A 25,347-nucleotide genomic window follows, 5' to 3' on the forward strand; every position below is an offset into this window, starting at 1 on the left:
GCAGTCGCCGCTACTGTTCTAGACCTGACTTACAGCTCCTGTGCTCAACAGCTTCCCAACCTTCCTTCTTTCTCAGTTGGCCTAATAAAAGATACCACTTTTACCTACAAATCTTAACTTTCCTATTCTAGTGCCTGATAAATAACCAGCACAGGAAAGCAGATTGTTACCTGACTCAAGGAAAAAGAAGGAAGTTTGTGAGTCCTTTCCAAGGTCTAACTGAACCTTCTTAAACAAAACCCAACCCTTCGGCTTTAGAGAACTTTCCCAGTAGCTCATGGGTATATTCCTGGAAATCTCAGATCTTCTTTTTGCCACAGAGCATGCCTGAAGGGAAACACTGGCGGCACCAGCAATCTCCCCACTAATTAAAAAGAAATACTAGCATAGGTGGCATTTCTAGGAAGCAAACATTTATTTTTACAGCAGCAGCATGCGCAGCATCAAATGCAGAGGAATTTGTTTCGCTACGATCTAGAGAACACTTAGCTCCGTCGCTAGTCATGAAGCTGAATTTGAACTCATCCCTTCTCACCAGAAATCAAATAAAGGCCTTTGCTGTATTTAAGTCAGCACAAGTCCCAATTTTAATAACTATTAGTTCTATTAGTTCATCTTACTCTTGCTTATACGACCTTAAGCTATAAGGAAAGATACAGGGTGCCTCTTTAACACACTGCAGATGAGATTTTGCAATAGTGAGCTAAAACTGTCTAGTTTGGGGTTGGTTTTTCGCTTGTGTTTTCAACTGCAAACTCAACCAAAGCAGTTCTGACCAACCACCTTTAACTACTTTGTGACTGAAAGCCCTTGGAGCCACTAAGGATACATGGTCCCCTGCCCCAGGAGTGACCAGCCAGCACAGGGCAGCAGAGCTTCAAGAGAGCAATCAGGAACCCATCCCCTCATCCTCCTCGGAGCCCTTCCCAACAGAGCACATCTAAAGACAAACAGCTCCATCTCTAAAGCTGCAGAGGAGAATTTTATGCTCACAAAGGAGTGTTTGTTTGAGCTAAGAGAAAGATGCAATATCTAAATTAAGTAAGTGCACCGTGCTTAGCTCCCACTGACAGAGTGGCTGGATATTAATGGCTCTCCCGCTAGAGCTGCCTCTCTCCGGAGAGCACCACGAGCATCAGGCGCCTGCTGATCAGCACATCAGCAAAGGGGACACGCACGCACGGAGCCACGCTCCCCTGCCCGCCTCCAGTTAGCTGCTTGAAAGGAATCGCATTGCTGTTTTGACAGAAATCCCGTTGTCCCATGGGAATACGCTGAAAGAATGAACAACAGGTTTGGTTTAAGGAGGGGCTGAAAATTATCACTACAAAAGCAGGAATGGATAAAGGAAAGCTTCCACCGGAGCAGCTTGCTCCAAGCCCCTGTGTCCAACCTGGCCTTGAACGCTGCCAGGGATGGGGCAACCACAGTTTCCCTGGGCACCCTGGGCCTGTGTCTCAGCACCTTCATAGCGAAGAACTCCTTCCTAAGAGCTCATCTCAATCTCCCCTCTGCCAGTTAAAACCATTTCAGTTATCTCATTCCCACTATTAACTGCTGTGATACCTGAAACCAAAAATAATCCCTCAGGTTTTCCAAACAGAGAAAATCCATGGAAAAGGTCCATGTTTGTGCACAGACACGCAGCAAGGCCAGCAGCACTGTTCTCATGAAGGGACAAGTCGCTCATCCTCCAGTGAACACACGTCTTGTGAAATAATCACATTAAAGCTTCTGCCTGCTGGAAAGGCCGGGGGTGAAAGGCAAGACAAAGGCCTGTAATTATGATTCTATTCTATTCCTCTATTATTTCTGTTCTCAAATACTAGAGGGTGCTCACTTAAAGTTGTCTGAAAGATGATGGGGTCACAGCATCAGAGGGAATACAGCTCAGCTATAATAAACATGCCCTGATGAACACGCTTCCTTTGAAGAGAAAATCGCGATGCCTGATACACAGATCAGCAAGGATTTGTTCTGGTGATGTTATTTGTACTGGGTGAACATCAAAAGGTGGTAAAGCCATTTTCAGCATTGTCTCACATTCAAACAGAAATCTGTTTGAAGTTCACTCAAAGCCCGATTACTTCACCAGCATCCCCACACTTCCTTTAGATGCATTAGGATGCTGCAGTGACACCTGCAAACTGTGACTTACCAAAAATGCTCACTTAGCAATGCCTTAATCCACCCGACCTGCTGGGAATATCTAGAGGTGTCATCCAAATGTGGACCTTCAAGTGCAGGAAGCATTTATTAGATCTCCAAAAGGAAAAAAAGGATTTCTGCTGTCTCTGCTTCTTTACTGCTACCCCCATGTGAGATTTCCCTCTAATTAAGATGTCTCATAGTACTGAGGAGCAGCCAGGGCTTCCAGGAGAATTCAATGTACTTCTAAGGGCTTTGAGTTATTCTCCATGTTGTGCCTTACAGTAAGGAGTTGCTCCTTACTGGCTTTAACACTGTAAACTGAGATAGTCCTATATCCTACATTCTGCAGCTCAGGCCAGGCAGCTCAGCATCACTATGGCAAAACCAACTTTGTTTTCCTAAGAGCCTTCTCTCCATCTTTCCCATGACTTTGGCTGCTCACTCCAGCTCCCAGCATCACAACCAGCACACCAAACAGTCCATGAGCTCTCCTGCCTGACAGACCCACTCAGGGGCTCCTCCATGTAGCTTTGTTATTGGCTGCTGCTGAGGTTCACTGTTTAAAGCGTTATTATAGAGTTTGGGGAAAAGAGTTCTTCATTTATTAGGGTGTTCTATGGATCACATAAGTTATTTCACTGTTGAACAGAGGTTAGACATAGCCTGGACCCAGAGTCCTGCACACTGGGCAAGTGCCATCAGCATCTCAGGGTGCAGACATGGTGACCTCACACACTCAGTGGTACATCTGCCCTAATCCAGCAACCCTCTGTTTGCACAAACTGTTTGTTTTCCTATACAAATGTCTCTGGCAATGGATCAGCCCTCATTGACACGGGTGCCAGCAGAGTTGGACGTGTTGATAACAGCTGAAAAGCTGCGTTAGGGCTGCTTCCAGTTTCTGGCTTCACTGACTATTCCCAGGGAATAAGGTTTGCCACAATGTTGACTCTGCTAAAAGCAGCTGATCAACTTCTGTATGTGATGGCCAATGAGAGCTAAAACCTAACTATGATTACCATATAATTTAAGGAAAACTAATAATGCTGCGGAAATAAATATGGGTAAAGAAGAAAGAACATCTATGGCAAACGAAACAGGAAACTCAAAGTGTAATAAATCTAAGTAACTACAAGAAAAGTTATTCTTACTACAGGCAATTCACAACATAGAATTTCAACGGGAGAAGCAAAACAAACAGAAGAAGGGGCATCACAGGCCACTGTCGACCTGAGCTGCAGCTGCAGTGCGAAACTAAATTGAAATCTGGTGAGAAATGACATTTTGAAGAACTCCTGCACATGGAAAAAACAGGACTTTTTCTTCTGCTTTTTATTTCCCAAGTAAAAGCATAACTTCATGCTATTACCTGCTGGCTGCACAAGGTGGGTTTCAGCTGTGGCCTTTCCACTAGCTCTTACACACAACAAGCCACAGAACATTTACTGATATAACCTTAACAGAGCCAGACCAATGTGCTGTGCAAATTTAAAAGCCAAAATCCAACCTACATCTTTGGAAAGAACGGGCTTTGAAATCTATAGGTGCTACAGGTCCAGAAGCACTTTTCATACACGCTAATTCTGGTAAAACACATTATTAAATGAGTTTCATAATACCTGTCAAATAGTTTTATACTCAATCAGAAGGAGCAGCTGGGCTGAGATGCAGCCCTATTGATTGTCACACCTTTGGGGCCACTGGAGCAGGATTTGGACGTTCAGCAGAAAGGAGGCACATTTTAACCTCATCAAAACTGAAAGAGCCACCAAAAGACAGACTCCCTGCATGGGAGAGGCGAGGATGGAAAGGAGAGAAGGAGACAAGATGAGGAGCACTCTCACGCTGCTTCATAAACACACACAGTGCCCATCTCGTTATATGCAAAACAACGAACTAATACACTTCAAAAGATCTCATCAAACACAAGCAAGCAGCACGGCACGGATAAATAACTACTGCCTCATGACAAACAGAAATATTTATGGAAGGCTATTAAACTTGGATTATTTAGACATTGGAGCAGTTGCAGAGTTGCCAATCAGCTCTGTTGACTAAATATGCATTTATAAATGCTTTAGCTGTTTTATTTACCCAATGGACCAAAATGGCTTATTCATTCTGTTCTGGTTTTATTTGGGTCTATCAAATACACTAAATGTGCAGTTAGGTGCATAATAAGAACTCCTTTAGAAAAGTGATTGCATTACCTTACACATAGGCGATTTTTCTTTCCCAAACACCAACTGGACCATTTCATAGGCTCCTACGTTCTTAATAAATAATACACACACACGTTAATTACTGAGCTGAAACCTTGCTTACAATTGCAAAGCCCAAAGGAAACACTGACAAACAAAGCAGAGCCCACTGGACAAAACACACTAATTTAAGCAACGTATTTGCTACAGCAGCAGACAGGGATGTGGTTGTGCTACCAACCACCTCAAAGGTTCATTCACCACAATGAGGGTGGTAAAATCCTGGCACAGGTTGCCCAGAGAGGTGGTGGATGCATCATCCCTGGAGACATTCAAGGCCAGGATGTGGATCTGAGCAACCTGATCTAGTTGAAGATGTCCCTGCTCATTGCAAGGGATTGGACTAGATGAGCTTTGAAGGTCCCTTCCAACCTCAACCATTCTACGATTCTGCAGGAACTGGACATGATAGAAGATAATGGACCCACAGGCAAGTACCACAAGGATGCTCGCCTCAGCCAGTGCTAATCCATGCTGACAGCTCAATATGCTGTGTCTGCCACAGGTAGAGGCCACAGGCACTTTGGTCTAAGTGCCTGAGCTGCAAGAGCACAAAGAGGGTAATTTCTGTCTATTTTATCTCATATTTGGGCAGTGAGTTGAAGCTCTGAAAACATTAATGTAATTGCTCTCCCTTATGGCTAAAGCTCAGCTCAGGAGGAAACGGCAGGCTGAAACCTAGTGAGTTTGTAATTGAAAATATACCATGCTCTTACACATTAAGCAGACCAGCAGCACATTCAAACACCATGACTCTAAACCCTAATTGAGCCCAGACGTGATCCCAGACTTCAGGCTTTCTGGCTCAAAGTCTGAGTTAGTTATACTGCTAATGTCTGAGACGTGCTGCATAAACAGACTTAAAGAGTATTTGCATATTACATTATACCACTATTATCAGAAACATCTGCTGCCACCTTCTTATTCAACCCTCACAAAGAAGTTTATTTTACAAATGCTCTGAAGACTCAGGGTTTCCAATACATTTTAGCCTTCCAATATTACGTGCAAGCAATGTATGCCCTTTCCATAGGAGAGGGGCTCTGCATCACCCAATGCTCTGCACAGCAGTACTTAAGCATAATCAGGCAGCTGAATAGAAAAGTAGTATTTCATACAAATAGCAATGCTCCACCCAAAACTTGGGCCAACAGGACTTCAAATTTCACTTATAATTTGGCTGCTGCTAAGGATGCTGAAGTCAATAAAAGCCCATTTGAAAGCCTCTCCTCTTGCTCAAGACAGGTTGTCTTAAAAACCAGTGCAAACCAACCATACTTTACTGGTCTGGGTCAGCAGGATGTAAGTGCTTTGGAGGAGGTGATGATGCCTCCAAGATGGGGTTTATAGGACAAAGTGGCCTCTTTCAAAACACTGCCCAGTTCCACTTAGGTGGGAAAAGTAAAGAAGCTCAGAGGCAAGGGATGTCAGGGAAGGGAAAAACATTAAAGTGGTTATCTCTCGGGGAAAGACAGGTAATTTACAGGCTGTGGAGCACAGAGAAGATTACAGGTAGATGTGAAAGAGAGGGAGAGACTGTCCTGTGGAAGAAAACTAACCTCTCTAGTAAGTCTGCATCAAAATTTGGCATTCAAGCTGGCAAGGAGATCATCTTAGGCAGGAGCTGGCAGCACCAGGACCTGTTGGGACTCATCTCCTCCCTGACAGCACAGAGGATGTCCTTGACATGCTCTCTCCACTGGGAGACACAGGCATGGAGCACACACTGCCAGAAGTGCCCTGAAAGGTACCTTGCTTGGCATGGACCAGAAAAAAACCACCCTCTCCATTTAACTCCAGGAAATGCACTCATCTATCTCCCAAAGTTTCTGAATAGTGATGAGCAGGATTGATTTGCCTTCTAGTTTGGACACTCCATGTTTTCTGCTGCCTCCCTCAACAAAGCAGTTACCTTTTTTTGCATGCTTTTGACTTAAAATTCTTGCACAGCCTGAAGCCAAATGTCTGTTCAGTAAACCCTGCTGTTAACTGTCCCATGGAGCTGAGCAGACAGAGTTGGCTTCATGGTGTGTGCACTGGTCACAAGCTTTAAGTCAGCAATCCACGCATGATGTAATGATGTGAAAACCCCTAAACACCTCAAGAGATTCCAGATCCTCGACATGAAGTAGTTCAAGGAGCCTTCTGGACCATGCTAGCAGGTAAGGCCATTGCTTTGCCGCAGGTCAGTACAGGGTTTTGTGCTCTGCCATAAATGAGCATCACTGATGGACAGCTCCAGCATCTTCCACTAAGCAGTGGAGCTAAATGCAGTCTGAGATTTCTAGGTTTAGCATCTGATGCTGCTGTGCAATATCTACCCATGGGTATGGGTATGCAACGTAAAGAATGCAAGCAATGGCAGCACCCTGCTTCTTTTTCCTTAGTAACCTCCTTTTGTGTGGCAAGAGGTCATAAATGTGACTGACATCCAGATTGTTCCTCACACGCTCAAATGAGAAACTGGGACTTCTTAAAACATGGGGCATGACCAAGCAGGGCTGCAACATGGCACATCGGTCAGCAACAGCAGCACGAGCAGCTTATGTGGCTGCCAAATGAGCACAGCTCATTCTGCTTTCAGATGGAAAAAGAGAGATGCCTTCGGGCACATCCAGCCTCAGCACTCCGCACTGAGGATGCCAGGTTATGAAGTATGGCAGTATGGAATACACATATGTAGTATTTCGCATCTGCCTGTAAATCCTCACAAAGTCTTCTAGCTTGCTGGCTTATCTCCATCCTCTTCCCCTCCTCACCAGGGGACTGAACTCTGGCCACGTCCTAAGCTTGCCTACAAGCTCCTTCCTCTGACTTGCTGCTGCTAAGAGCTGCCTGCTTTCCTGCTGCTCAAGTTTCACTTCCAGCTCCTCCGGGTCCATCAATCTGCTGCTCTAGCAAAGCCAGGTACTATTATATTTACTGGCTAAACATTCATGCCCATTCTGCCATGAACAGAACTCATTCCTCCTCCTGCCCACAAGTACTTAACTGCAGAAGCTGATGTACCAATTTACAAGAGACTTAAGCCTGCAAAACCATTCTGCTTCCAGCACGGGAGAGCTAGGCATGCAATGGGTTTCCTGCATCTACTGGCAAAGCTGGGCTAAACCATGGCTGCATTCACCTTTTCAGAAGTAACCCACCCAAATGAACCAACAGTCATTTGGAAGGCAAACATGAGCACTAATCCAGACAGTGTGCATCCTAGAAAACAGCTCAGAAACCCCCTGGCTAAGCTGAAATTCACTGCTCAGTGTTTGCAGCTCCTCATCCTTGTCCAGAGTCCCGTACATGTGTGTGCAATACCAACAGCTATAGTAAGACTGCCTAGGAGTATCTGTATTATTGTTTAATTTACTACTATACCTAACACTGGCTAATGAGTTGATTATTTGGGGTTCTTCCCCTGCCACATGGTTTTACTCCCTCTGTTAACTCTTGTCACTTAGAACCACAAAATATGCCAAGTACTAACACCATGGCTGACAGATACATGGGAGAGGATAATTTTGCCTCTCCCTCCCTTCCCAATTGGGTTAGCCTGACTCTAAATAAAATCCAAGCTAAAACATGCCTTGGGCAGCTCCTTGAAACCATTTTTACCTTCATTATTCCTAGCCAATTCCCTGCCAACATTGCAGAACTGGGCATCCCCACTGCATCATGTGTTTGAAGAATAACATTCAAGTGGGATGAGGTACAAAAAGTGCTGGGCAGCCGCAGTTCCTCAGACCTAGAAAAACAGGAGCTAAACACCAAGTTAATATTCTGAGCAGTCAAATACCCTTCCCAGGTAACAGATTGCCATTCACTGACAACAGATACCCTGACAAGCCAGAGATATGCATACATACATGTGTATTTATCACATCATATAACCTGGACGTCACTTGGCTAGCCCATCAATCAAGATCCTGGAGGTACAACTGCTTCTAAAGAGCAACACAGCTACTGGGTTTTGACCAGGAACAAAAGGAACAAAACCAAGTGTCTCGGACTCTGCCAATAGGAAAACAATGGGATGAGAAATGAATAGGTGATTTACTACAAAAGTAATTACCACTGATGACTTCATTTGGTTTCCGAAAGGCTTGAGGAGAGAACCTTGCCATCCTGCCAGGTTTTGAGAGCCTTCCATCTTCCATGGAGAGGTAAAAAATTCAAATGTGCAAAAAGAGAGGGCGAAGTGAACAGAATTTCTAAAGGACTTCACTGTTTTATAACCACGACTCAGTTTTTCATCAAGGACATAAGAACTGAAGTCAAGTGGCAAGTAATGAAGTATTTATTAAGCTGTTGGCTGGATCTTCCACCACTGCTAATGTAGCCCTAGAGATGTTTCAATAAAACTATGGTACCTTGGGAAAGCTCAGCGTTGCTGTATTCTACTGCTCCACACTGTGGTTAGAGAACACACTGTAACAATGAGGATGGTGTATCTCAATATACACACACAAACAGGACATCCACAATCCAGAGCTTGTGAATACTTCAAAGAGGTTTCAGCCTTTTAATTCAAACCAGATAGCTCAAGCTCCTATCTTTATGGCAGTGGGATGTCACCTGTCGGAATAAATCTGGAGTTGCATCTCCTTTAACAAGATTATATGGTCAAATAGAGTGGAAGCAATTCGCTTGAACATTTCTTGGCTGAATGGTTTCAAAAGCATCTTTTGACACTAATTTGTTGAATGGATGATTGCGAGCAACATAAAAACAAATTAAAAGTTTTAAGTGCTTGGGCTGGATCCTCAACTACTGAAAAGCAAAGGTAGGCCATTAAATTCTGCATGGCTTTGCTCATTTGTAGCTACTGAAGATGTGGTTCTTTATGCTTAACGTGACTATACATATACTTGAGCACAGAGTTATACTCAGCAGACAATTCATTCTGGTAGTGAGCATCCTTCAGCCCCACACTGCCAACAGGAATAGGAGCATTTGTCAGCTCCAGAAGTTGCAGAATTAGTTCCTTGCAACTAAAATAGCTGGGGAAGCCACTAGAGGCCCCGTTCTGCTCAACACGGGGAATGTGATGGACGTGAACGCATATGGTTTTGCATACATAAATGATACGGTCTAATTTACAGCAATAGGTAAGTATCACACATTCATCTACACACTCATTACACAGTGAAAACTCACCTATCTTTAAAATTAAGCCTGGCCACTATCAAGACAATTCCTTACAGGTGCTCCCTTAAGAGCCTCTTCCAATTTACCATAAGCCCTTTAGTCTCCCAATGTCCTGCTGCATGCTGCTCTCCATCCTTTCCACTAAATGCCCACTGTTTCCACCCAATCTGCTGCTTTTCCCAGCTCTCTGCTCCAGTTTTGCTCTTCCCCATCTGCTCTCCTGCTCTATGTCACTGTCTGGGGCAGCTGAGGCAAAGATACAGGTTGTTAACATTTTTGCTCAGTTTCCCTGTTCTGTGCACTAAGGGCAGGGAGTGCACAGGAACAGCAACAATGCTAACACCTGAAACCACATATAAACCCCCAGAGTCAATAATGGAAGAATATTTAGATAGAAATTGGAAAGGGGAGAAGACTGAATAACAGAAAAAAAGGTATGCCTGCTCTAACCTGCTCCCAGTTTTAGCCCAAAAGAGCAATACAAAGATGGTATTCAAATCCTGTACTTGTTCACTCCCTGCTGGGTCTTCCTGAGTGGACAGGTTGTGTTTTGTGGTTTTGTTTGGCTTTGGCACCTCACACCACACGCTATTACATGAGCATAATGCAGATGGAAATTGCAGTGGGTTGCACGCATGACCCACTGAGAGCAAAATTTCAACTTAATGAGCTTAAACTGAATTTAGGGAAATATTCTTGCAGCTTCTAATCAACGACCAGAAGGAGGCTTTTTGTTCAAAGATCATTATTAGTCAAAAAGGGTAATTTCTGAGCACCAGTCGGGCATCCCCGGAACGAAATGGATCTGCAGCCACTCATTCCCATTTAAAGGCAGGAGGAAATCAGTCTTCATACATCATGGTGGAAGTTGGCTGCCAGCTGGAGTCAGCGAAACATCTCCCTTCCGTACCACAGCAATTAAAAGATCGTGTCATTATAGTTGATCTAGCACCCACGGAAGTCAAAGGAAAGCCATTCATCGACTCTAATGAGCTTTGGAGCAGCTTCAAAATTTCCCCAGCATATGGAGCCCTGACACTTTGGAAACCAGAAGCCTCCCAGTTTCACGACACTCATCCAGGGCTGAAACAGGGAAGAAAGCATTTCCACATTGACAACAATCAAGGCTTTGTTTCCTTTGAAAGAAAAGCACGGGCTTTCAATGGAAAGGACCCAAACCTTTTGTCCAAAATCAGAAAAAGCCTGAGAAGCATAAATCAGTGTTGCCCCTCCTTTCACCAGCAGCTCTTTTTAATTATCCTGGTTCATCCCTGAGCACGGGGTAATAAAAGCAGGCCCAGAGCAAGTTTGCTGCAGCTCTCACCTTTGTGGTGGCACATATTTAAGTTTGAGGGTTTCAGCTTTTCAACAAAGCCACATCTTCCACCAAGGGAAGGGAACAAGCACAACCCCCTCATCCTCAACCATTTCCCAGTCATTTCATTTCCTCAGGTACAAACTATTATCCACAAAAATTACCATTTTAGGGGGAAAAAATGGCCTGAATCTTAAAATTAGATCCTACCGTAGCCCCAAATTTATAACAAATCCTTTCATGTGCATAACAAACATTTCAACCCTCTTATTTTTCCTAGCACTGACTGGTATCTGCTTCGCACACATTTTAATACTGAAGAGGTTGCTGAAGGAGGCTTTTGTTGAATTATTTCATAGGCACTATTGAGGGCTAACTCCGAAGAGGAAGATACTTAATCACTGCTGAAAATCCCCAGGTAGCTCTGCAAATCCACAGGCTTTTGTGACCAGGGTGTATTTACTGTGTCTGTCAGCATTTTCTTGACTTCTGAGGAGCTTGAACTTCTTCAGAGATGATTATTCACATTGTGTCACTGGGCATGAACCCAATTTATCTATAGCCCTTAACTCCCCAACTGCCATCCCCTTCGCTCCATCCGTGGATCTAAGAAGCCTGCTGACAGAGAAGTTCATTATATTGAATGCATTTCTGAACAAAGGTATGGTTTCACCACTCTGAATGGAAGTCAAGCCTTACTCATCCTGTGAAGGCAATAAGAAACCAGTCTAATTGAGCTTGGAAAGTTCCCATCTAGAGGCACTGATCTAAATCCAGGTACAGCTCTGAAGTAACATTTTCCAAGCACCCACATGATCTTATAAGCTCAACCCCACTTTCAAACATTGCTGTATTGAAGATCTTGTAGGTGTTGGTTACTTTCAGTGGGGAGTAAAATCTTGAAGACCCAAATTGTATCTGAAACAGGACTAGAAGTACTTCCACAAAGCTTTATTCATTAAGTCCACTTCCACAAGTCTCCTTGGATCCAGGATTCAGTCTCCTGCCTATAATCAATTGTACCACAACCTCTATAGCTAAAGCATGACTGAAATGTTTCCACATCAAAGGTGCCAAGATGCTCTCCTGCATCTCAAAGCAACCATGAACCATCCGAGAGCCCTCCTCAGGCTGAGATCAAGGCAAAGCCAGTAAAACCGGATTTCCTCATGAGGAGTGGCAGAAGTTTGACCGAACACACAGGTATGCTGGAAACCCGAGCTAAACAGATTTCACCTTTAGCAATAGGCATATATTTGATGTCTTCAAGCCTCTCTGCAGCCTCAGCCTCACAGCAAAAAAGAAACAAACAAAAACCCATAGAACGCAACCACAAAAATAACCCAAAATGACATTATTTGCCCAGGTGATGTTACCCTTGGAGCTGACCTTTTTCATTTATGCAGTAAACAGTGGTAGTTACTTCTTCCCAATACATGGGATTCCTGAAGCAATTAAAGCTGCTGCTGGAACAGGACAAGGGAACACATTAATCTGTTGAACAGGAGAATGCCTCATGTTCTACAGACACAGACGAGGCAAGCAACTGCCTGATCCAGGAAACATCTGCTCAACAAACCCAAAATTAATGATAGCAACGAGTTCCTTGATGGCTCATTCTCACCCAGATGCTGGGAACCATCAAACAGCTACTCATAATAGCAGCCAATTAGTTACCAACACAGAAGAGTTTATAGGAGCAGGATCTGGGCTCAGGGTACCAGCACAACTCACATTTAGCACCCAACCAACCTTGACTTGCATCCCCAATGCCATGATGCAGTTCTGTGCTGAAAGAACAAGTTTCCATTGAAACGAGAACCCAATGATCTACAATTTGTGACACTAAGAACTGCCAGGTGAGGATTAGGAGGCAGCCCCTCTGAAATCCCATAGCAGCAAGCTCTTTCAAGTGTGGAAATGCTTGTTTTTAAAAGTTACTGTGAGAATACCCAACAGCAGCACACAGTGAAAGAAAAGTGTGGGTTTTCCTACCTTTCCTTCTTGTAACTTCAAACCTTCTGGAGCCCTACAAAGAAAAAGAGACATTTTTGTGGGTTTTGTTGTGATTTCGGGTTTTTGTTGTTGTTGGTTTGGTTTTAATACAATAATTGCTCAAAGGCAGCATGAACAAAACCCCCTAAAAACATTAGTCATTGTCCCAGACAAGCATCACACAATAACTGAGGAGTAATTATAAGCATGTACTTCAGTTTGTCCACAGGTATTTAATGGATCAATAGATCACCTAAAACGATTCCTCATTCTTCATTCTGTGATAAGTTACATGGTAGAGCACAGCATCTTTCTTTCAAATGGATTTTTCTTCTCTATTGATGTTAAAAGGGAGCAGCCAGGAGGGTTATTATTACTGTATCAAAGATTTAGGGCTGGGGAGGAAGGAGGCAATACAGATATTTTTAGCAGAGGCATGTTCAAATACTTGAATAATTTCAAAGCAACCCAACTACCCATGCTTAGAAGCGAGGGCTCTTTCAACCTTTACACACCTACACGATTTGCCCTATTTCTTGCAAAGCATCACTACTATCTATAATAAACTTCTTTTAAAGAGACATTGCATGAAGTCTCAAAGTGTTATTGCGATCCCAAGCAACACAATACTCACACTAGAGGCAAGACTCCAGAGGAACACATATTTCATTCCAAGCAGTAGCATTATTTATGGGTTAATTACAAATACTGACAAGTCTCCATCAGTCAAGATACTTTCTGCATCAAAAATAACAAAATCACAGAGGACTCAAAGACCATCTTGCCTGGAGTCCCATTGACCTGGACACTGCCTACTGATGGGTGATGCAGGATTAACCCCACTGAGTGCAAGCTCTCCAGACCCCTGCCGAAAGCTTATAAGGGGCTTCTTACTCCTGTGGATGTGCCTTAACACATTCCATTCCCTAAGTGCTCACTGTTTCATATGTTTGTTTATCAGAGAAGGAAAACAAAAAAGGCTTGTTTCTCTCTTGCTTTTGATAGGAAAATAACACACAGCCTCCCCAGACATCTAAGCTTTCTGCCCTACCTGATGCTTATTATGGGTTTATTTGTACTTTTTTTCTCTATAATAAAGTACCTCCCTGTAGACCGCATTTAGACAAAGAGAAGTGCTATGCATCTCCTGAAATACATCCACAATCCTTTCTGTGGTACACAAGCACCCTGCCACAGGGTAATTGGAAATAAAGCAAGCTGCCACTGGAGCGCAGGGTAAAAAATACAGACTTTATCCAAGTGAAAGATAGAAATAAACAATAGGGGGAAAAAAATCATCTTCTGGAAACAACAGTATCTGCTCAGCTAACTCCTGAAGGCCATAATTACCTCTCTCACCGAAGTACATCAGACAGCGTTGGGTGATTCAGAATGAGGTGGTTTATTCCAGGATGCAGTATAACACACACTGGATGCTGAGGTGGTGTAGCTATTTCTAGGTAACAGATGCTGCTTGCTTTCCTACAAGTGACCAGCAAGCTGTCTTTCTCAAAGCTGTCACCAAAACCAAGAAGGATCAGAACAGCAGACATGGTCTTGGCACTCTCTAAGTCAACTGCCCCATCCCTGTTCAAGGCCAGGTTGGACACAGGGGCTTGGAGCAAGCTGCTCCAGTGGAAGGGGTCCCTGCCCATGGCAGGGGTTGGAACTGGATGAGCTTTCAGGTCCCTCCAACACAAAGCATTCCACGATTCTATGAACTGAGGGGAATAAACAAAATATGGGTACTTGCTTATAGAAATACTAAGTCTTTACCCACTGTACGATGCTGCCTTAGAGATCTTCAGAAAGACATGAAACAGCATTCAGGCTAAGTACAGACTTCAAAGGATTTATCCCCTTGATGCAGCCAAGCTGAGCTGCACAGACAGCTACACTCCAGGGACCTCTCAGAGCTTTTCAAAATATTAGTTTGAGAGGTGGGGCACAGCAGAAAAATCCACACAGAGCCTGCTATCATTAAACCCATGTACATGTAATATATGCAAAAGGGAAGAGTACTTTTAAAGCTCCCCCGAGCCCCTCACTTTAACAAGCTGTTTGAATTCTCTGCAGTTCAAAAGCTTAGAAACACTAAAACTAATTACAACTATTACATTGATCAAAAGGGGGAAAAAGACACTCACTTTATAAAACTCAAGTGTCAGCTCACTTGTATTAAATACCCTTTTGGTACTTCCATGTCTGCACAGACATCATGAAAAACAAAGGATGGTCTTCAAAGGTTCCCTTCTTTTACTCTGTTCCCCTTATAATTGTAAGCTCTAATGAATATAAATTACCCAAAAGAACAGATGCAGGATTCAGAGGAAAAGCTTGTTAGAAATGCAATGGGAGAAGAGGAGGTCAGGCTGAGAATCACCGCTTCTCATTACCTGGGAGCACTTGGTACGTCCCCCCAAAACTTCCCCTTCAATGAAGAAAAGGCATTGAGAACACTCAACATTTCAGCAGTACACAGCAAAGTAGGAAATATACCAGGCAACCATAGCAGGGCTTAAAGAGCAGCCACAAAAATCCATCACCTCCAGGTAGGCACACAACTGCGGTTCCTATCCCTCTAGTGAAGTAAAACTGCAGCAAGGGCTCATTTTTCTTAGTTTGCTTCAGCCAAAATCATTTCTCTCTTCTGTAGCACAGAAAAGAAACGATGCTAATTTCACTCCTTGAGGGCATGTTGAACATAAGACCTTTCTATTAGTGATCTAATATACCACTAAGAGACATTACCAGCAAGTCTGGCCACAGGCACAGCGCCGTGTATGGCTTGGGCAATCTCTTCACAGGAGAGAGTAGTCACCCTTTCTTTGAAGTGTGAGATACTGCTCTCAAGTTAAAAAGGAAAAAAATCACACTGAGGTTTTAATAGTGTTACTGGTAGAGAATCAAACTATTTGGATAAAAATGACACTAAAGTTCTTGGATGCGTTGCCTGAGGAATATCCTCCTGCAGAAGCCATAAAGCAGATGGTTATAAATGAGACTTATTTCATGGGCACCATTTAACAACTACAAATCCCTTTAACTAAAAATCTAATTTTATCAGAGCATAACTCATAGGCTTTGAAGGGAAAAATTTGCTTCAGATTTCTCATTCCTTCTAGAAAGCTTCTTCACGAGTACCATTTTAAGCAGCATTTTGTTAATACAACAGTTTTATTTGTCAAGGTTCACGTTTAACACCTATTTGCCTGCTTTTTAATGTCAGTTAATTGAACGCAGAAGAAAAGGTCCTTCTGTTCTGTATCTGAAATGCCTAATCATTATGTGCAAATCGATGCAGTGTGTTTGCTCCAGTATTTGGTTCCACCAGACATGTAGCTACTGAAAAAGTGCAACTCCAGAAGATCAACCAACCCAGCGCCAATGGCAGAGAGGTGATGTAGTGTCATCAAGTGCAATTACCAACCCAACCTGGACCTGGAGGACAAAACAACAATACAAACCAGAGCTACAGCTCACCCCCTGTAGCTGCCATGCGTCGCACAGGCATCTGTGTGAACCTCCTGCCATTTAACAACAAAGCCCCTTTCTGCTCTCATAGAAAGGGAATGCCAGTCTTTCAAAAGACAGCATCTCAACGTCCTGCCAAGCCGTAATAGCTGGTTTGTGTTACAGGCTGCTGATTAATGCTGAATCATGGGCCCACGGATGAGCAGAGCACTTCTGGAATGAAAAATCAGATTCCATTCAGAACAAACACAGGGCGGGGGGGACGCTTCATTGTGCGGAGTTAAAATACAACTACACAGAGGGAATACGCAATGTAGTACAGTGCATGGTAACCAGAGTGCCGCAAACAGATTTACTGACAGTCATTAGTGAGGGATCCAAGCAGCAAAACAGCTTTCAGGTTGTTTGGTGTCAGTGTAAATAAAATGTTTAAACATCTCTATAAAAACATATCTACATTTGTCCTGTACCCCTACAAATAACATATTGCGCACTATACAAGGCAACAGCTTCTTCTCCCTATAAATCCCAGTTGCGGGGGGAAGGCTATGTGAGCTTCTGCTGCTGAAGCAGGAGGCCCCCACCTCCTGACCCCACTGGAGAAACAGGCATCACAGTTGGTACTGTATTTTACTTCTCTCTCCTCTGACTGTTGGGGTTTAATGGAAGACTTGGCTTCAACTCTCCTACAGTTGAGCTCTGTAATGTCTCTACCAAGTGAAGCCCAGAAAACATGGAACCACCACTACACTATTAATACCAATTGCCGTTACAATCATTTCAGCCTAGCTTCATTACACCAATGCCCACCAGCGGTTGATTGCTTTTGCTTTTTAGAGCTACATTCGAGCAAACGGGGGGGGCAAGGAAGGACCATGTGCATGCTCCCTGTCCCTGGAAGTTCATGGCCGGGTTGCACGGGGCTTGGAGCAATCTGCTCTAGTGGAGGGTGTCCCTGCCTGTGACAGGGGCTGGAACTGAATGAGCTTTACGGTCCCTTCCAACACACACCAGTCCGGGATGCTATGATTCCTCTCAGCTTTATAGGGTTAATTCCTGATTATAAAAGTGATCTATGACAACCAAAAAATTGCTGTACCAAGCTGCAAGAACCGTTTGTCACATAGAAACCTAATTCCCACATCTATTAATAACATCCCCCTATTCTCTCCAGCCAAGGACTGAGCAGGCAGAGCAAAACAGTCACATGGATGCTCCAACTACACAAAGTTATTATCACAGCATGGCCAAAGGGGAGGTGTCTCTCAGAAACAAAGCTGAACCAGGACTGCCTCTACACAAAGCTGGTCCAGGACTGTCTGCAGGAAGCACAGGATGAAGCAGAGCTTCCCCAAAGCTTTAAGATACCCATGGGAGTGGGGACAAGATGCAGACACACAAACAAGCTGCTCAAACCCCTTCTCAGCTCCAGGAAAACGACAGTCTAGCCTGTAGGCAAGTAATGTTATCTACAGCAGGCTAAAAACATGTCACTAGGTATCTAGAATTTATAACTATTTAATGCATGTACAGTCACATCACTAGAAGATGCTGTGCATGATTAAAAGCAGTCTATTAACCTGGCTCTTACAGCCATGGACTAACCATTAAGGTGTGTGTATAATACATCCCCTTAGCAGCCTTAAATAAAAATATGCCAACCCACTACAATATGAGATGGGGCATGGGACAAGGCTCCTAAAAGGCTGCTCTGAAACACATGCAGAGACTAGCACCAGCATAAATTACAGCAGCTACATAGTACTTTGCACTTGGCTTGTAAATGACATGCAACGCACACAGACAAGCTACCAACAGGGATGGAGAAAGGACTGTTCCCTGATTTTTCCATTAACAGTTTTTCCTTTTGTCCCTGCACATCCACAATTGGCCACATGCAATTTCCTGCATTCTAATTTGAAGAGAAAAGTGAGCACACTTTGCAAGCTTCATAATTAAACAGTCACAATTAGGCTTGAAATTGGGAAAGACAAGTTCCTGTCTGCTATTTCTTCCTAGTTTTCCCTTGACTAACACCAGAGGATGAATACTTATAAACCAGCATGCAGAGGCACATAGGCAGCAATCCCTGAGCAATAGCTCAATGTAGTATTTTAAGGCTCACATCTTTGCAGTACAGTTTCTCTCTGTAGGTCTCTTTCTTTCCCAGCTTCCTCCATTTGCAAACCAGTACGCACACAGATTTGTATACAGCTGTGCATTTGCCATCCTTCTTGTCAGCCTCTGATCCCACAGCACAATGCCTAATATGCACCAAGTCTGGTACCAAACAGGTACCAACTGCCCTCAAGAACAGCAAACCTTGCAGTGTTTTCAGTCTCCTGCTCTTTTAAATGCAGATTTAGTCAGGAGTCCCTTAAGACCACAAACAAAGGTTAACATAGGGGACACTGCCAAAAATGCCCTATTAATGCAGCAGATGGAAGAGATGCAGCTGAGGTAACATTTTACATCCACACGCTGCCTGTATCACTGGACTGTAGCAACCCTCTTACTTTGTAGCAGAGACTGCAGTGCTTGTGCAAGGGGATAAATCAAATTCAGCACATGCAGCGGGCTCGTGCTGCGTCCATCCCTAAATTAGATGTTACTTCTGCACACACCAAGTCTCCAGGGACCTGCTCTCAGGATCAGACCATCCACTGTACGATTCCTAAATATACAGCCCTGACTCATTTAGCCAATTAACAAAGAAGTGCCTGTTCCTATTAATAGACCATCATCCTGGGGATATTTGCTTCCCTTTCAGAGCATGCTCTTCCTTATCTCAAGTGCGGGGGTCAAGATCATTACTCTGCCATCAGTGCAGGGCGAGGGGAGGCACTCTGCATACGGATTGTAGTATTTGCAGCGGTTATGAGTAATACCCAGGCAATGAGGATTTTCTGTTTATAAAGCTATGCACAAAGACTATTTTCAAGATGCTAATGAGGCACAGGACATCTCCTTCATCTCTTTTTTTGAGCAGGCATAAGGAAAAGAAGATAAATCATATACTGCTGCTTAGAGAAAGCTTGCTACCAGTACAGATGCTGGCAATTTAGGTTTGTTCTGTCTGGTGCAAACACTGAGAGAAGCTCTGATGTCTTGCATCACACAGGATCATCTGCTCGTCCATACGGCAGCTAATTGAGATGAGTGCTACATCTCTGATTTCACTCACTATCTCCAGACTTCAGAGGAGAAACCCAGGTACAGCTCCATAAATTTCCACACTGTCATAGGGAAGCTCATGGGATGCTAAGTTTTGGAAATCACAGATTTGCAGATGTACCCTTCCTAATTGAATAAAGTGAAAACTCCCCTGCTTTATGGTAGAAAGTACTTGAAGTAGAACTATTGCCCTTCTAAAACTACTGCTACAGCTTTTAAGGGAGAATATGCTACATCTGGAAAACAATCAGTCAATAGTTAGTCTTTTAAGGTTAAGTAGCTTCTGAACAGAGCATCAGAACATGTAACCCTCTGCCACATCATAGCCAAGTTAAAACTGCCTTAGATTTCTTTATGTGCAAGGTGTTTTACCCTGGTCTTATTCTCTGCTTCAGGAATACACCTGCATTCCCTCACTTAAGTATGATTTTTTCCACAGTTACTCAACTGCGAGAGAAAGAAAAACTTACTGAGATGTGGTTCCTGGGGTCAGTTTATGCCACATGGTCCCTGCTCTCCCCAAGGAACAGCATCCAAGCACCAGCTACAGCACCCGAATGCAAGGTCATTAGCACCCAGGGCATCACCTAAACTGCAGGGAGGGCACCTGGGGTCCTGGTTGCTGTTAGGTGGAAGGCGATTGATCCCAGAAAGCAGTGCAGGACCACAGAGTGGTATCACACACCGCATCTTACCACAAGCTTAAAAACAAATACAGAACCAGGATTTGTAAGGGGCCGGAGGTTTTCACCTTTTAAGTTGTGCTATAATTGTGTCCTGACGATCTCCAGTACTTATTATTGAGCCACATCCATGAACATAACCTAAAATCCTTCTAACTTGATGCTGTTATTCAAGTACACAGTACCCGCTTTGTTCCGAGTAAGCCAATATTCAACTTTTCTAGTACTTCAAGCATAACAGCATCCCACAGCTACAGCACTTATTAAACCTTCTGGGTACCATCCCTTAAGATACAGCATTTATTAAACCCGCTGGGTACTTGGGAGGGGGTAGATGGGGTTTGGGGATACAGAGGAAGGACCCCAACATGTGCATCCAAATACTATGAAAACATTCCCCAGCACCTTGAGCTGCAGATACTCTGATAACCAGCACTCAGAGCAAAGGCTTCAGGGATAACACGCTAGTTACGATTTAGAATGGTCTACAAACAGTGATTACAGCTTGCTAGAGATACCACATCAATGCAGGTAACAAGGAGTGAATTATCATTACATACCAAAGTGATAAAAACATAAATGTAAGTCTTGCCTCCTTTTACCTTCACTAATGTGTAAGACGGGAGCAGGCAGCCCAGCATAGATTTGAATTCAAATCTGGTTCTTTCCTTCCTTTCTCCAAACTGACTTACAAGCAGGAACAGCACACACTCATGGCAGAGAATACATTACTACTAATAATTCTTTAAATAAATACCAGGATATTAGATCTTCACCTGCATATAAAAGTGATGCACTGTGCCTGTCTCACTGCAAGCTCATGCTCTGAAATCATGCTTCTAGTCGCATTAGAAGCAAAAGCTTTCATCAGAAGCATTCGCAATTTCTCACCTTACCTCCCAAAGCCCTCCTTTCCTAGCCTGCCACATTAGGAAATAACACTTTGCTGGGGGAAGGAGCACAACATTACCCCCATGACTCCTCTGCTCCTTGAAATAATCAGCTGTAGTCTTCAGCTGCTTAAAATCTCCAAGTCCTAACTAACAAACAAGTCAGATGATGGATAACATACACAGCCAATACCTTCCAAGTGCCAGTTAGAAAGCTATGGTACTTTTAAAACTGAGCATGTCTGCTACATCCATTAGCACAAAAACAAGCCTTGGTCTTGGGCATCCATTCCACTCAGTAGGATTTAGTCCCATGATGGTTCAAGCCCCGGGAAGCTGCACCTCCCAGCTCCACACAAATCCATGCACAGCACTCAGGAGCTTCAAGAGCTTTCCAGCTCCCTCTGGAACCAGCCTATGGGAAGTCTCACAAAGTAAAAGTGACAGCAGCATTCTAAAACATTAATGTGGGCCAGGCAAGTTGCAGCTTTCAATTAAATCCTAACATTGCCCTTGTTTTAATCAGGTTTTCCATTGTAGCTCATTCTACACCCATGGCATTCCAGACTGCAGGCACGTGCTTACTGTTTAAATCAGGACTAAAAATAGTCCAGATTTTCTATGGAACACCCCCTAAACTTGAGAGATGGGAGGCTGAGCATCAAGAAATCAGCCTATTTACATGCCATTTGTATGTTAGAGAGTTAATTTCTCAGCCAGAAGGGCTGTCTATTGCAGTCTATGGCCTCAAGACTCATTTTCCCATTATAAATGCAAAGCACAACTGCAATAATTCCACCACAGACCATGAAGAAATCGATTTAGCAATCACAACATAAATTAAGCAGTGGTTTTGATGCCATAAACTTGTTCCTATGTAGATCACAACAAGTATTAGTGAAGGTCAGTGACCCATACCCAAGCGTTTGCTTTGATGAAGTTCTGAGGAATTTAAGATCAGAGCACACTTCAAACTATTTGACCTGGAAATTAACCCTTTACACATTTTTAAAGCAATTTTAGTGCATTGCCAGGAGCTTTTCTGTTTGGGATTCAATGTTTTAAACACGTGATAATGGAACTGTATATTAACCAAACCACAAAGTTGGTAACAAACTCCTCAGGAATAAGGAGCTCCCACCTGAACAAAGGCCAATGTCACAAGAAGATGATTTCAGGTGATGTTTCTTTATTAAAAAGGTATCATGGCTAAGCTATTTTCTGAATGATAACATAAGAACTGCTGCTTTCCTCTCAAAAGGGGATCTCAATTGCACTGACGTACCCAAAAGCTCTGTTCAGGGCTTCCAGATTCATCCTGGTGTTTCGTACCACGCCGTACCAAGCTTGTGGAACAAGCTTTCTGTACAGTTCCCTTTCAAATCTACATTCTAACTTACATCCCTTGAAGCCATTTCAACTGCATTCTCTGAACATTAGAAACTTTCATGCTAAATTCTGTGCAAATCTGAACAAATACATTTCTACCTTAGACCTTCTCACCTCCAGCAAGATCAAGTAATTGGTACAATCACTTCAAGCTTTTTTAGAGGAAGATCGAATGAATTAACGTCTTTCAAATATAATAGTGCTACAGTTCTTGTTTGAGCAGATCATTGGACTAATGGAATTAATTCCACAGAGTAACGTCTTCAAAAAAATCAAAGCTAATACACAGTATCTGAAGGGGGCCTACAAGGATGCTGGGGATGGACTCTTCATCAGGGACTGTAGTGACAGGACAAGGGGTAACGGGTTCAAACTGAAACAGGGGAAGTTTAGATTGGATCTAAGGAAGAAATTCTTTACTGTGAGGGTGGTGAGGCACTGGAATGGGTTGCCCAGGGAGGTTGTGAATGCTTCATCCTTGGCGGTGTTCAAGGCCAGGTTGGATGAGGCCTTGGGTGGCCTGGTTTAGCGTGGGGTGTCCCTGCCCATGGGGTTGGAACTGGATGATCTTAAGGTCCTTTCCAACTCTAACTATTCTGTGATTCTATGATTAGTGCAGAACGAGATCTTTCTGAATACAAAAGCATGCAAAATATTTGGTTGCTTTTAATAAAGCAAAAGTGATCTAAGACAATACAAGAACGTGTTTAGCAGAGTTCCAGTGTACTACCCGAGTCTACACAGCAACGAAACAACAGTGCAGGTGTGGAGGGGAGCCGCTTTTCCTCACTTCTACAGAACAGAGGATGGATACTTCAAGGAAGAAGTACACCTGAGACAGAACTTGGAACTGCAGATCCCCAGCTTCACTGAAATGATATTTGAGTCCTGCTAAGCAGCAAAAAGCACCTTCTTAATTGGCTTAAACTGCTTTATTGAACTAACGCACACAACTGTGGGTATTTGTAGATGGGATGTGACTGGGAGAAATGAGATTCTCCAACTAGAACAAAATCCTGAGGCTTAAACAGATCCAATTGCAGCACGAATCCATCAAGAGCTTATCATTAGCCTGGCACTGACTAATGTGTCTGCCAGTACATAACTGTTGTAGGCAATGGCAGCTAAAAAATAGCAATGCCTCCTTTCCCTTGCCTCCCCCACCACCTCCCACTTCCAGGCATTTGAGCAATCATTTAACAAACCTATGATAATCAGGGACTAATTAAATAGCTAAAATTGTTCCAGTATTCATTGTTTTCTTTCCATGAAAGTCACATTCCCAGATTTTTATAGCCTGATCTGCATGCCTCAGACTTGAAAATCTGAGCCTACCCACATCTGTGCAGCAAGGCACACGGTGAGCTCTGCCCCAGAAAGCCACCATCCCCACTGGGACAGCCCACGCTGGACATCGATCAGAATGGGGACCTGCTTAATCCACATCATTGCAACGAAAGCCAACACTGTCACCTTCAGCACTCAAAACAGTTGCTTCTCCACTTTCATAAGCCCAGGGATGGAATGCTGAGGAGTGCACTACTGTCCTGCATGAGTGCATGAAGAGTCTTACCACCCCATCAACTCAGGCATCAGGGGTCCTCTTCAGCTGGACAAAGATCCCCATCCCTCGATATGGTTCTTGGTTCCTTTCCAATTACTCTGCACATTGCAGAGGTTCAAACATCAGAGGGTCAGGAGGGAACCAATCCAGCAGTAACTTTGTTGGTTCTCTCAGAACCACCTATGGCTCCATTTTCCTCTTTTTAAGCAGCAAAAGGGCTTTTTCCAGGTTTCACCCAAAGGGCCAGTGACCCAAATGAAGAGCCAGGATAAGTTTGCCTGTTTTACATAGCGTCATTGGTCCCAACAGCAGATAAAGCAGGAAACAGAGGTCCCCAGCCCAGGACAGAGCACATCATAACATCTTTGGGGCAAACCCAGCATCTCGACCTGGCACAGTTTCCCTCCCAGAATGATATCAAGTATATTCAGTAAGTGTAGGAGCTTCTGTTTCACTGTTTCTTCACTGATCTCCTTAGTTTCATACAAATATACATGAATAAGCCCTCACTTGTTTTCCGTTTTCACAATACAAAGAGCCTGAACACAGCACAAAACTAGAAACACAGGAGTTGTAACTGCAGCAGCAGTGGGTGTACAGTACCTCCTGATGCGATCTCCCTGCATCCAAATACAGCCTTCTGCTCCTGTCTTCAGCCAGCCATCCCCTCGTGACCAGCAGGGAAACCCCAAGCAATACAAGAGGTAACCAAAAGCTTCTTGATCTCATCATTTCACGCCTGTTGAAAACAAGAGGACAGTCATAAAGCAATCATTGCACAACAAAACCCAGCTCAGACTCAGTAACACAGCCGAAGCTTCAGGTGATGGAGCCTGTCCACGCTAGGGCAGTGTCAATGGAGCTTTGCAGACTCCCAAAGAACATGCAGCAAAGCACTCATTTTCCTGTCTTGCACTCGTCAATGCTCTGGCAATGAATTCCCACATTACAGCATCTCTGTGAAACACTTATCCCAAAACTAACCCCCACAGGACACGCTGTTCCCAGTCTTCTGCCACAAAGCACCCGCAGAAACAGAGCCCTGGGACTTCTGAATCTAACTACAGTATCCAAAAGCAAACCACAGCAAAACACAGTACTGTGGCACTGAGAAGGCTGAAGGGTGACCTCATCCCATCTCCAGACCCCCCAGCAGCAGAGGGTTGCTCCTAGTGAGGACTCATTCTCAGCAGACCTTTAGGAAAGCCCCAGACACCCCCATTCACTTCTTTGACCACTGGAGAAACCATAGAAATATCATTATTCCCCTCATTCAGAGGATGCCAGTGTCTCGAGCAGATGCAGCCACTGC

The 25,347-nt window shown here is 43.8% G+C and overlaps 1 protein-coding gene across 1 annotated transcript in view; it reads right to left on the bottom strand.

The window, feature by feature from the left end:
- The window catches only part of FSTL4 (follistatin like 4), a gene marked incomplete at its 5' end in the record, with an annotated part of 197,202 nt that extends 172,435 nt beyond the window's left edge, over positions 1–24,767 (bottom strand). Inside the window, 2 exons of the mRNA XM_080627306.1 lie at positions 12,862–12,895; positions 24,639–24,767. Of these exons, the coding sequence (XP_080483432.1) occupies positions 12,862–12,895; positions 24,639–24,767 (163 nt within the window). The remainder of the gene's footprint in view (positions 1–12,861; positions 12,896–24,638) is intronic.
- Positions 24,768–25,347: the final 580 nt, after the last annotated feature.

The sequence above is a fragment of the Psittacula echo genome (assembly GCF_963264785.1).
Source record: "Psittacula echo genome assembly, chromosome: 11".
NCBI classification, from domain to species: domain Eukaryota; kingdom Metazoa; phylum Chordata; class Aves; order Psittaciformes; family Psittacidae; genus Psittacula; species Psittacula echo.